At 45.5% G+C, this 12,024-nt stretch overlaps 1 protein-coding gene across 4 annotated transcripts in view; it reads left to right on the forward strand.

Annotated features, from left to right (window-relative positions):
• The first annotated feature begins 655 nt into the window (after window positions 1-655).
• crebbpa (CREB binding protein a) overlaps window positions 656-12,024 on the forward strand; it is a 41,771-nt gene continuing 30,402 nt past the window's right edge. For 3 of the 4 annotated variants that reach the window (XM_020641324.3, XM_065954045.1, XM_065954046.1), the window contains exons 1-2: window positions 656-1,549; window positions 10,269-10,933. In XM_020641324.3, the coding sequence (XP_020496980.2) occupies window positions 1,462-1,549; window positions 10,269-10,933 (753 nt within the window). In that variant the 5' untranslated portion in view covers window positions 656-1,461. The remainder of the gene's footprint in view (window positions 1,550-10,268; window positions 10,934-12,024) is intronic. The other variant, XM_020641325.3, reaches the window with a different exon arrangement.

The raw sequence follows: 12,024 nt of genomic DNA on the forward strand, positions 1-12,024 counted from the left end.
AAATAATATTTAATAATTGATGTACATTAACAACAAAACAAAAGCAGAAAATGTGAATATGAGGTTAATGAGTAGGCTACCTGTGTGTGTGCAACATCTTTGTTTACACCTGTACTGACACCAGAGCAAAAACCCTACAAATAAAAAAACACAAGTGATTCACATAACACATAGATACTAACCCTAAATCTAAAGAACAGCCATTAAATGTTGTCTAATCTAAATTATTATATAATTTAATAATATTGAACAGTCCTGTGACATATTAACCTCAGACTGACGGATATTTAGTCTCATATTTTTAATTATCAACTTAAATTTCACTTAATCTTTCTTTTTTAGCCACCACTTATTTCAAAACTATTTAATTTAATTCTAAATGATGTCACAATTCATAACAAGGTAAATACTTTAACTCATTAAAATGGAAAATACGCTTAAAAATAATGTTTGAATGATGTTATTTTTAATCTGTTAGTTAAATATTGATCTGCTTGTGTAATATTTTGTGTATAATTTACATATAAAGCTGTTCCTGATGTGTCTCTCGCGGTGCTTTGGCGCCCCCAGCGGTCACAGGGACCAGTGTTTTGACGTAGGGCGTGATTGCGCGGCCCCTCCCCCTCCACAGCCGAGCTGGAAAAGAAAAAAAAAACTTTTTTGTATCGAAGGAATCAACAGCCGCCATCTTGTCGTGGCTCGGAATTAGGATTTCGGTCCAACAGTGGCTTAAACGTAGAAATCGAGCCTCCTTTCCGCGGTATGACAGCCCCCTTCCTCCGAAAACGACCTCTTAACATCGCCTCGGAGACATTTTGTGCGAAAAAACGGGAATTGGATCGGTGGTCGTCGGGCGAAAACGCTCCGTATTTCTGATTTCCCCCTTCAGAGTGCGGAGATCCAGCCCCCTTCAGCCGCTCCCGGACCAGTCTTTACCGGGAGCAAGCCGAGACCAGGTCGGGACTTTCGAAGTGATTTGCAATAATACGGCATTTTTATGCAATTGTGCATTTTTTTTGTGGAGCTTCGCGCGATTTTTGCATGAAGAAATTTTACGTCACGCAAAATGGGTTCTCGGAACATGTAGATGTTTGGACCTGTCCCCCGGAATGCAGCACAGCCTCTAACGGGATCCGCACCAAGAAGTTGGATTATTTTTTTACATGGGGGATATTTAATTTGGGGGTGATTTAACGATAATAATGTGGGTGTTGGGTGTTGGATTATCATGGGGTGAATGGCGGTGGCGAAGCGGGGCGCTGTTGCATCTCTTTTGAAAGACTTTCACAGCACGGAGGAGCTAACCAATTAGCTCGCTATTAGCCAGTTAGCATACGTTAGCAGGCTGCAAGCTTGCTAATGTGCTAACCGGGGAGGTTCGGGTTGATAGAGAAACCCCCCCCCCCCTTTAAGGTAACCGTTGTTATCAACGTGAACAACCGACTGGACACGATAGCAACCATGGCGGAACACCTGCTGGACGTCGGACCTCCCATCTCCAAGCGGCCGAAGCTGAACTCACCTGCCCTGTCAGCGTCCGACGGACCAGGTAAAGGCCTTAACACTGTCTGCATATGTGAACACCACATTCATTCAGACTTTACGTAAACACAACGGTGCAATGATGTTCCTTAAAATGAATCAGCCGCGCATGCAGCACAGGTTAAAGTTAGCAGGTGAATCCAGGTGTGCAGAGCTGTGTGTATGTGTGTAGCAGGAAACTGTGACTGTGGTTTCTCTGCAGTGTTGTGGTGAGCATGTAATTTGCGACGACCAATTTATTAGGAACCCTCTCCTTTCTGTGTGCAATATGAAGTCCAGCATTAAGTCTTACCTCTCAGGGCTGCACATACATCCAAGTATGAGGTTTTGCAACAAACAGAGCACAAGCCAGAAAGTATATTAAATAATATGTCTCTGAAACTGCTACATGATGCACAATTTCCCCAAAAGACTGCATGAGGAGGTTAACGCATCTCTCACCATGAAGGCAACACTATAAATTATTGCATCGTTATCCCAGGATGAGCTTTCACAATGACCACATTGCAAATTTATCGCAATGAACTTAAAAAGTGACATATAGAGGTAGGATTATTTCTCACTCTGTGCACGTTTTACCTGTTTGATGGAGGTCCAGGTGTAACGACCATCCTTCACATCACGTTGATACAGTCTAATGAAGCTCCAGATAACTATCAGGGGCCTCATATAGAACAGGAAGAAACCTGGAGCAGAACCAGACTCATGATCAACAGGAAGAAACCTGGAGCAGAACGAGACTCATGATGAACAGACAGAAACCTGGAGAACAACCAGACTCATGTTGAACATACAGAAACCTGGAACAGAACCAGCCTCATGTTGCACAGGCAGACACCTGGAGCAGAACCAGACTCATGTTGGACAGGCCGAAACTTGGAGCAGAACCAGACTCATGTTGCACAGGCAGAAACCTGGATCAGAACCGGACTCATGATGAACAGGCAGAAACCTGGAACAGTACCAGACTCATGTTGAACAGGCAGAAACCTGGAACAGAACCAGACTCATGTTGAACAGGCAGAAACCTGGAGCAGAACCAGACTCATGAACAGGCAGAAACCTGGATCACAACCAGACTCATGTTGAACAGGCAGAAACCTGGAACAGAACCAGACTCATGTTGAACAGGCAGAAACCTGGAGCACAACCACACTCATGTTGAACAGACAGAAACCTGGAGCAGAACCAGAATCATGTTGAACAGGCAGAAACCTGGAACAGAACCAGACTCATGTTGAACAGGCAGAAACCTGGAGCAGAACCAGACTCATGAACAGGCAGAAACCTGGATCACAACCAGACTCATGTTGAACAGGCAGAAACCTGGATCAGAACCGGAATCATGATGAACAGGCAGAAACCTGGAACAGTACCAGACTCATGTTGAACAGGCAGAAACCTGGAACAGAACCAGACTCATGTTGAACAGGCAGAAACCTGGAGCAGAACCAGACTCATGAACAGGCAGAAACCTGGATCACAACCAGACTCATGTTGAACAGGCAGAAACCTGGAACAGAACCAGACTCATGTTGAACAGGCAGAAACCTGGAGCACAACCACACTCATGTTGAACAGGCAGAAACCTGGAGCAGAACCAAACTCATGTTGGACAGGCAGAAACCTGGATCAGAACCAGACTCACGTTGAACAGGCAGAAACCTGGAGTACAACCACACTCACGTTGAACAGGCAGAAACCTGGAGCAGAACCACACTCATGTTGAACAGACAGAAACCTGGAACAGAACCAGACTCATGTTGAACAGGCAGAAACCTGGAGCAGAACCAAACTCATGTTGAACAGGCAGAAACCTGGCTCAGAACAAGACTCACGATGAACAGACAGAAACCTGTATCAGAACCAGACTCACGATGAACAGACAGAAACCTGGAGCAGAACCAGACTCATGTTGGACAGGCAGAAACCTGAAACAGAACCAGACTCATGTTCAGTCTAGAGCCCTCTGCCGCTTATTCTGAGAACGCAGCCTGTGGGTGTTGACAGATGAGGGATCACGGACCGTAACAGAGCTGAGACACAATGCAGTCATGTGACCTGAGGCACGTCATGCTACCTGGTCCGTGCTAAACACCTTAAGCTATGATCTGCACCCCCCCACTAAAGTACACTAATATTTGGTCAGTGCAGAATGTTTGGGATTTATCTGATAATTTGTAGGGATTTTAAAGGCTTTGTGATTTTTCACACTTAAATGTAATAGAAATCAAGTATATCCTCTGAAAATAACTCTGTGAGTCATGACTGTCTACAAGGGGGGGAACATCCGAGTCCCACTGTGCTGATGCTGATGCTTTCCGAGTTTTCGGAGTCCTATCTTCAGTTTGTTTACATCGCCCGGTTGGCCGGCTCGTCCCCTCTTGTATAAAAGTTGTTTAATTAAGGGACTAGAGAAAAGAAGAATAACATACTGTACACTGCTTAACTGCGTTTCTAGATCACGGTCATTTTGGGTAAATTTACATGCAGTGTGAAATGGGGGTGCAAATGAGTACTCTAGGACCCGAATTCAGAATTTTAGATGATTATTTTAAAATCTCTTAATAACTACAAAAAGGAACAACCCTATAGGGAGAAATAGCTCATAGCAGACGGACAAGCGAGATTGGGTGAGTGTGTCATTACGCACAGAGGAGAAAGATGAAACAGACACTTAAATCGTTCACCTGTTCTATTGTAACTTAATTTACCAGAGTAAAGTGTGCTCTACACTGCAGACTGTAGTCTTTATTAACAGAATGTTGCTGTCAAAACAGCTTCGTGTGATGAGTGCGCATTGATGTCTGCACGTCCGTTCGCCACACTCACTACTCTAATTATAATAAAGTGTTAAAACGGTCATAAGATACGTCTGTGTGAATTTATTTGAGGTTTGCTGTCTGTTGAAGTAAGAAATGTCCTAATTTGAACGTTAATACAAAGGCCTATTACTAACAATTATTAAAATCCCAAAGATTCAAATTAATGAATAGATACAGTCGGCATCGCGTCATACTTAGGGGCGGGGCCTCCCGTGGGGAAAAAGAATCACAGCAAAAAAAATAACGATTACTTGAGTACTTGCTTTAACAATGGGAAGAGTAATCGATGAGAGAACATTTTGCATTTCTGCACCCCTAGTGTGAAGATATGAGCATAATAAAGATCGCTAGCATTAGCATGCTAACACAACAATGCACCGCAAGTTGTTTTGGTTTCATGCTAATGCTCAAGGGCAACATCTGCTGGATCAAAAAATCGCATATAACGCCTTTAAAGGTAGTTACTCAGCCGAAGGTTTTTTTTCTTGAGCATGCTGTCTCGGTAAAATAAAACTTGATGACGAACACGTGCCATTTGATAGTCTGAATAAAAAAAAGCCAGGCTGGACAACCCTTCAACAAAGCAGCTGTCACAACATCAATGAATCACATCACACATGGCAGAGGCCCCACATGTCTGCAGCCATCAATCATCAAACCTAACACGCCTCCTCTTAAGAGTTTACACCTAACGGACCCTGTGAGACGTCTCTGGGCGACTTGTCCATCAGCTGTAAATTACTGCACATAAAGAGCCAGCGTCTCCCTCTTCGATGACTGTCATGCCTGAAGCTTTGTGAGCTGCACGTCTCCGTGCTGACATTTGGCCTTTGAAATGAGCGTCCCATTTCTGCGTGTAATGTAACCCACGGGGAGGGTTTTGTGTAAAGCACGGACGCCTGCAGCGTTGTTTTCATGATATCAGGTTTTGTGTGTTTTCTGGGAGGGGACACAGAGCAAACACACGCCCTGTCTTTCTAGTTGGACCATGTGTCACCCTGCAGGGTCCCTGGCCCCTTCTTGCCCCTCTGTCCTCCAAAACATCTGTCGCCATGGTACACGTTTTAATTTACTCCTGAAGTGTTCATGCTGAGCGTCAAGTGTGAACTCAAACATCTGAATGTTTCTCTCTTCACCCGGAGTTTCTCCTCCAGCCTCCTCGTATTTATTCTGCAGAAAGTCAGAGTGAGCTGATGTGAGAACGCAGCAGGATATAATCAGGAGAATTCACCTGGAGCGAGTGGGTGGTGACGTTTATTCCCTGTGATCACTGCACGACTATAGACTGTCTGCACGCCACCTCTACCATCTCCGTGCTCTAATGAACCTGCTGCATTTTGTTTCCTGTTCTCCAGTATGTTCTTCTCCACTCACATTGAGATTCTGTTCAACTACTCGTAGCATTGATACAAAGACAAATATTCTCATTATAGCGTCGTATAGACCCGTGGTTCTGGTCTAGTCTAAGGACTCACCACTAACTCCTTCATGAAAATTGTGACCCAAATGTCTGAGATTTTTTCAACCAATCCTATTTACTGAATGAAAAATAGTGCAGTTTGGACCTCAAAACCAACATGTTTGAAAAGCGCTTCGTAGACCTTTTACACTTTTGTTTCCAGTCACATGTTCGCGACCCACTGAAAATGGCTCCCCGACCCACCTTTGGGTCTCGACCCCCCAGTTGAGAACCCCATAGTATAGACTACTCTGTTGCTTCGTCCATCACTTCCTCGCTGTTCTTTTTACGTTGTCCTTTGTCTCATTTACAAATTATGTAAATTTTGGCTGAACAATACGCTGTGCTGATAGGATTTGTTTTGCGATGCAACATAAATGTTATTTATTTGTTTATTCTGTGATTCGAAAAATCAAAGACAAATCAAACAACAGGAGAGAAAGAAGAATATCACGAGTAATATTACCAAAATGATGACCTCACACGTCCGTCAGTCTTTGATCATCTGCTTGTCTTACTATCACTCAGTCAGCTACAACTTCCAGACCATCTGTTCCACAAATCCACTTCTTCTGTGATCACCTGACAGTGTCTGTTTACTTTGTTACCTTGGCAACGAGGAGTCAGACCTCATCTATTGTATGATTGGTCGCCTTGAGCATAGCCATCAGCAGCGTGCTGTACAGAACGGGCTGAGATATTTCAGCGTTAATGCCCACCAGAGCGTCCAAATATAAACGCTAAACAAACTCCATGAACGCTCTGCACACAGGTATCTGTACGCTGCAGATTTCTATCTCTTTGTTGGGAACAGCTCTGCAAAAAAAGACATGAAAGCTAACCGCAGCTAATACTAGCGGGGTAATATTAAGCAGTGGTTACCGCTGCAGCGCTCACTCACTAACCTGGAACTGATATCCACAGTTCATTGGATCTGAACTCAGTGATCCATGCTTTGTGGATGGCGTCTGATGTTTTAAAGTCTTCAATTTAAAAACAGAATGTTTGTTACGTTAACGTCCAGCAGAGCGGACAAGGGGAGCTGGACGGCGGTGTTTCACCCTCCATCGACCTTTTCCATTTAGAGTGCTAATGACAGCATCATCTCTTTTTTCACATGGCGGGCGTGTTCTGCTGCACGGGTTAATTTACAGTCTTTGTCTGGATTTAACCTTCTGATGAAACATACTCTCCACAGACTGATTATTCATGTTTGTAGAGAATCCAGAAAATTCATCATCTTCTGTGTTTGTGCAAAAACTCTGAATAAAACGGGAACGCCACAAGTTTACTCAACGTTTGAGAAAGACAAAATATGTTTTATGACTGTCATTGAGGAAAGAGCTTCCAGTGTTTCCCCTACCATTATATTAGGGGGGCGGCCCGCCCCCCCAACGGCTAATGCTAATCTGAGCTGCACTCGCTAACGTTACACCAAGCCTAACCGTTTCAGTACATCGAGGGATTCAATTTACCTTGTTTGTTTTCACAAATCCCGCTGTTATGTTACTATGTTACTTTTATTCTCTCTCTCTCTCTCTCTCTCTCTCTCTCTCTCTCTCTCTCTCTCTCTCTCTCTCCATCTCTGAATCAGACTGGCAACTCATAATTCCCGACTTCCAAGATCAAATTGAACCAACCGTCAGTTCAGACCCCTAACCCTTTTAGTCAACATGACAAACATCCCCAAAACGACCACCAACTCCGAGGCTGTAGTCATGGGGAGATGCATTTAAAAAACAGAGAGGGCAGCAAGGCTTTCAGTCAAAGGAGGAGAATAATTTGGTGAAAGTGCAGAAGAAGGAAACAAGTCTGAGTCTCCCCTCTCCTTTCCGGAGCTGGGACTCCCTTGGCTGCATGTGGCACTACCTAACCAAAACATTGCTTTGCATTTTTGTCCATGTGTCTGCGGTTTTGAGAGGTGGAGCGAGTGAGGGGAAGACGGATGCTCTCTCCACACAGAGCACCTGCTCGCTGCATGCCAGGGACAGACAGCGGGCCGGCGCGGCTCATCGTGGAGGCTGTGTTTACTTAGGGACGAGCGCAGGCCAAGTGCCCTCATTAAAGACGGGATTCTGACTGAATCTCAATGAAGACATCCAGGGGCAGCAGATGGGAGAGGGAGGTGGCCATGATCCGTCTTCTCTCAAACTGTTGGATCATTTCAGTGATTAATTTGGACATTTTTAAAACTTGGTCAGATCAAACAGCCGGTTAATCGGCCCCGATAGTGACCAGTGTCAGCAGGCCTGCTGCTTTTTTTTCCCTTCCAGATGAAAAACGTTTAACTCCCATTCCAGCGTTTCCCACAAATAGATGATACTGCCCAGGTTCATTTATGGCCGCCCAAGTTTATTTCTGACCTGTATTCATGGGAGACGGAGCGAGATCGAGAGAGAGGTCCACTGTCTGTATGACCCTCCCTCCTTTTGGTGATGAGGCGAGACACCGGAGACGGAATTAAAACGCTGGGGGCGAGCTGTCGGACATAAAAAATCCATGATGTGTCTCCCCGCAGGTGAGGGGAGAGATGTATGTGTGCTGCAGGCGCGAGCAGGAGGAGCGAGTGTGTTGTACGAGAAACAGAGAGGCAACAACGAGTCTTAACAAGCAGTGAGTTATGTTTCAGCGCCGATGAAGGCTTTGCGCTGAAGCTGAGTGTGCGGACATTTCTGTTTTCTTGTAGTGTAGTGTTTTGTGTGCATCTGGAGTTTCATTTCTGTTTGAGTGTGCTCCTTTTGTGCTGTTTGGCGCTCAAGTAACAACCTGTCGCTTGAACAAAGGGATGGAAAATAAAAAAAAGTATTGGGTTTTAATCGAAAAGTAGCAGCTCTAAAGACACACAAGCACACACACACACACACGTGGTTTTTCCTGGCTCAGAATGGGCCTTTGGGGGGTGACTATACGCGCTGTAGTAAACGCTCAACCCGCATATTACAGTATAGTCTGTGAGTCTGTATTACCTTATTTGACAGAAATCTGTGCATTTCCTTTTATTTCTGACCATTTTTATAAATAATATTATCATTATGCTTAAGTTACTGAAACCCCAATTAAATCTGGTTAATGTTTTTTATTGCAACAGTGAATCAAGGGAGGAGAAGGATTTTGAGGGAGAGGGGTGTAATGAGATTGGGAGAGGGGAGGTCACATCCTGCCAGTGCATTGCACCCTCTTCCTATGATGGCTGTTCTTTTCCTTTTAAATTGTGTTTTTGTTTTACATACACATTTGTTTAAGTACATTTATTTGAGTTAAGGTACATATGTCAAATAATCAAAGATTTAAGTCACAGATCATTTGGATCATTTGATCAGATCAGGAAATTGAGGAATTATTAAAATATATTTGCTGGCTATAACGCAGCGCTGTTTGACAGTCAGTGTGGAGAAGTTCACATACAGCTGGCTGACGTTACGGTCGTTAAGTTATTGACTGTTGATAAAAGCAGACAGCAGAGGAGCAGGGACAAGTTAGCCGCAGCTAGCCTACATCATTCGCGGTTTAGTATAGTTGATTGCTCTTTGAAATTAACTCGCCAAACGGAAAATCACCCGGCATTTAGTGGGTGTTAGCGGAGTGTCCGGAACCAGTCAAAAGAAAAGAACAGTCAATCAGCTGGCTATCCAGCGCGAGCCACATGTGTAAATGAATGAGAGGGGAGAAGTCAGAGAAGTCGTATTTAAGTTTATGTTCTGCTTCGTTTGATGTATTGATATTTTTAACATACATTCAGGATTTGATTTGCAATTTGAATCGTCTTTTTTTTATTTTGGCGCTCGTGACTTTCCTTTGCCGCTGGTTAAAACCTCTTTGGGGGGCGCCAAAGAATTCTCTATGCAGGAAAAACCCTGCACACAGTCACACACACACAGACATACATACACACACACTCTCTCTCTCTCTGTCTTTCTTTCTCTCTGTCTCTCTAACACCCCCTGTGACACAGTCACACACACACACACACACTTTCTCTCTCTCTCTCTCTCTCTCACACCCCTCCCGTCTTCTCTGGCTGTCTTGAGTCGCTTCGTCTCAAACAAATCACGGCCTCGCTCGGCTCTCAGCGTTGTCACACCATCCAGAGGTGTGAGCATAAATATTCCCTCGGCCGCCCAGCAGGATCTGAAAGTGCTGCTGGATTCTCTCTCTCTTGTCACACTGCGTTTGTCAGCCAGTAGCGATGCTCTTATTATCGTGCTGCATCTTGTTGTCTGTGTAATGCTGCAGGGAAGACGCCACTGCGCTGCACCAGTTAGTTTGTTGGCTCATTAAAATGCAATAATTTAGAATAATTGTGAACATTTGGACCAAGGAAGAGGTTCAGGCAAAGAGTAAGAGTATAAAGCTTTGTGTAGCAAGTTTATATTTGAGGCAATGTGTCTTTGGAGAGTGTTTGTAAGTACTGAGCCATTTCTTCTTTCTCCTTCTTTCTGTAGATCTGGGCTCGCTATCCTGGGCCGATTTGGAGAACGACCTTCCAGATGAGTTGATCCCTAACGGTGGAGATCTCGGCCTGATGGGAGGGATGCCTTCTAATGGTGGAGCAGCACCTGGAGCTGGCGGTCCAGGCGGCCCTGTAGTCCCCGATGCGGCCGCCAAGCACAAGCAGCTCTCAGAGCTTCTTCGAGCAGGTAGCACCTCCAGCATCACCGGGATGAACTCGGCGAGTCCCCAGCAAGGTGGGATGGGTCCTCAGCTGGGTAAGAGCCCCCTTGGCCAGGGCTCCCCCAACAACCACCCGTCCCCCAATGCCCAAAAAGCAGGAACCCCGACCGGAGTAGCAGGACAGAACAACAACAATAACACTGCAACAATGGGCCTGAACCAAACAGGCTATAACCAGGGCCATGCTGCGCTGCTGACTCAGGGGGGGCAGCCTCAACCTGGCCAGGTGATGAATGGGGGTCTTGGACCCGAGACTGGAAGAGGACGAGGAGCAGGGGTGGCAGGCATGCAGTACCAGGGGCAGACAATGCCAGGAACTGCACCAGGACCTGGAGGAGCAGGGAGTGCGTTGGCAGAGACACTCACCCAGGGAGGGCAGCAGATGGGGGCTCACGCCTCCCTTAGTGCGGCCCAGCAGGCAGGCAACATGAACAAGGTGAGTCACACAACCCCACTGCACAAATATTATACTGCATGCAGTATCAAAGGCCTGACGTTGTTGAGGCAGACATTTAACTGGCCGGTGGCTCTAATGTTTATTATTTTGAGCAGAGTAAGAAATAAATGTAATTAATTCAAAGTGTGGAGGGAAAGCTTTCAAACAATGATCACTCATGAATTTGATCTTTAAGGACGAGTAACAGACTTGATGATTACGATGTTTTCTTCCTGTCTTCAGTACCAGAATAACCAGAAAAACCAGAATAACAAACTTATCTAATGGAACAATTCAAAACACTTATTTTCCCTCAACTTTCCAGTTTACTATTGCCAGATACCGCGCGCGCGCGTCGCTGGTCGTAAATCTTTCTCTGGTGATGTGTGTGTTAAGAGGGTTAGAGGGTCCCTCCTCCCGGCCCTCTGCTCTTTTGTGATTGTCATTGCGTTTCTCTGGCTGCTCTCCCCGTCAGTCACGCAGAGGAGGACAGGTATTGTAAACCACTTAATCAGTTAGCATGACGGAGGGCGGGCGCGGCGAGGGTGAAGGAGGGAAGGGCAGCTCAGCTGAATAGTCTGGCCTAGCTGCAGAGCGCTGAGATGATAGTTGGCAACCGTCCCGCCTGCCAATGTGTGGAGTGTGTCAGAGAGCGGTGGACTGAAGAGGAGGGGGTGTGCCTGTGTGTGTTTGTGTGTGTGTCTGCTCAGCTGTGTTGAAAGGCTGCCATAGTCTGGTCGTCTCAGCTGGGTCTTTTTTATCTGGTCTGTTGGAGCGGTGTCAGCAGCCTGAGGGGACACGGCCTGGCCTGGCAGAGTCTGGTCTCCCAGCAGCAGCTCAGTGGATGATCAGTGTGTAACACATGGCCCTAAAGAGGGTTAGATTCCCCCGGGTGCCTTACATCTCAATGAATGCTGTCATGGTTCCTGTTGAGTCTGGACAATCGGGGAAACATCGTTAATCTCATAGTTTAATTTCATGTGGGCATTTTTTTATGGAGCAGAAATGATGTGATTCTTCTGGATTTGTTTTTTTTTTTTTTTTTTTACTTTTATTCACCAAAACGTGCATACACACACTCGCACAATAAA

The sequence above is a fragment of the Labrus bergylta genome, chromosome 1 (assembly GCF_963930695.1).
Source record: "Labrus bergylta chromosome 1, fLabBer1.1, whole genome shotgun sequence".
Lineage (NCBI taxonomy): Eukaryota > Metazoa > Chordata > Actinopteri > Labriformes > Labridae > Labrus > Labrus bergylta.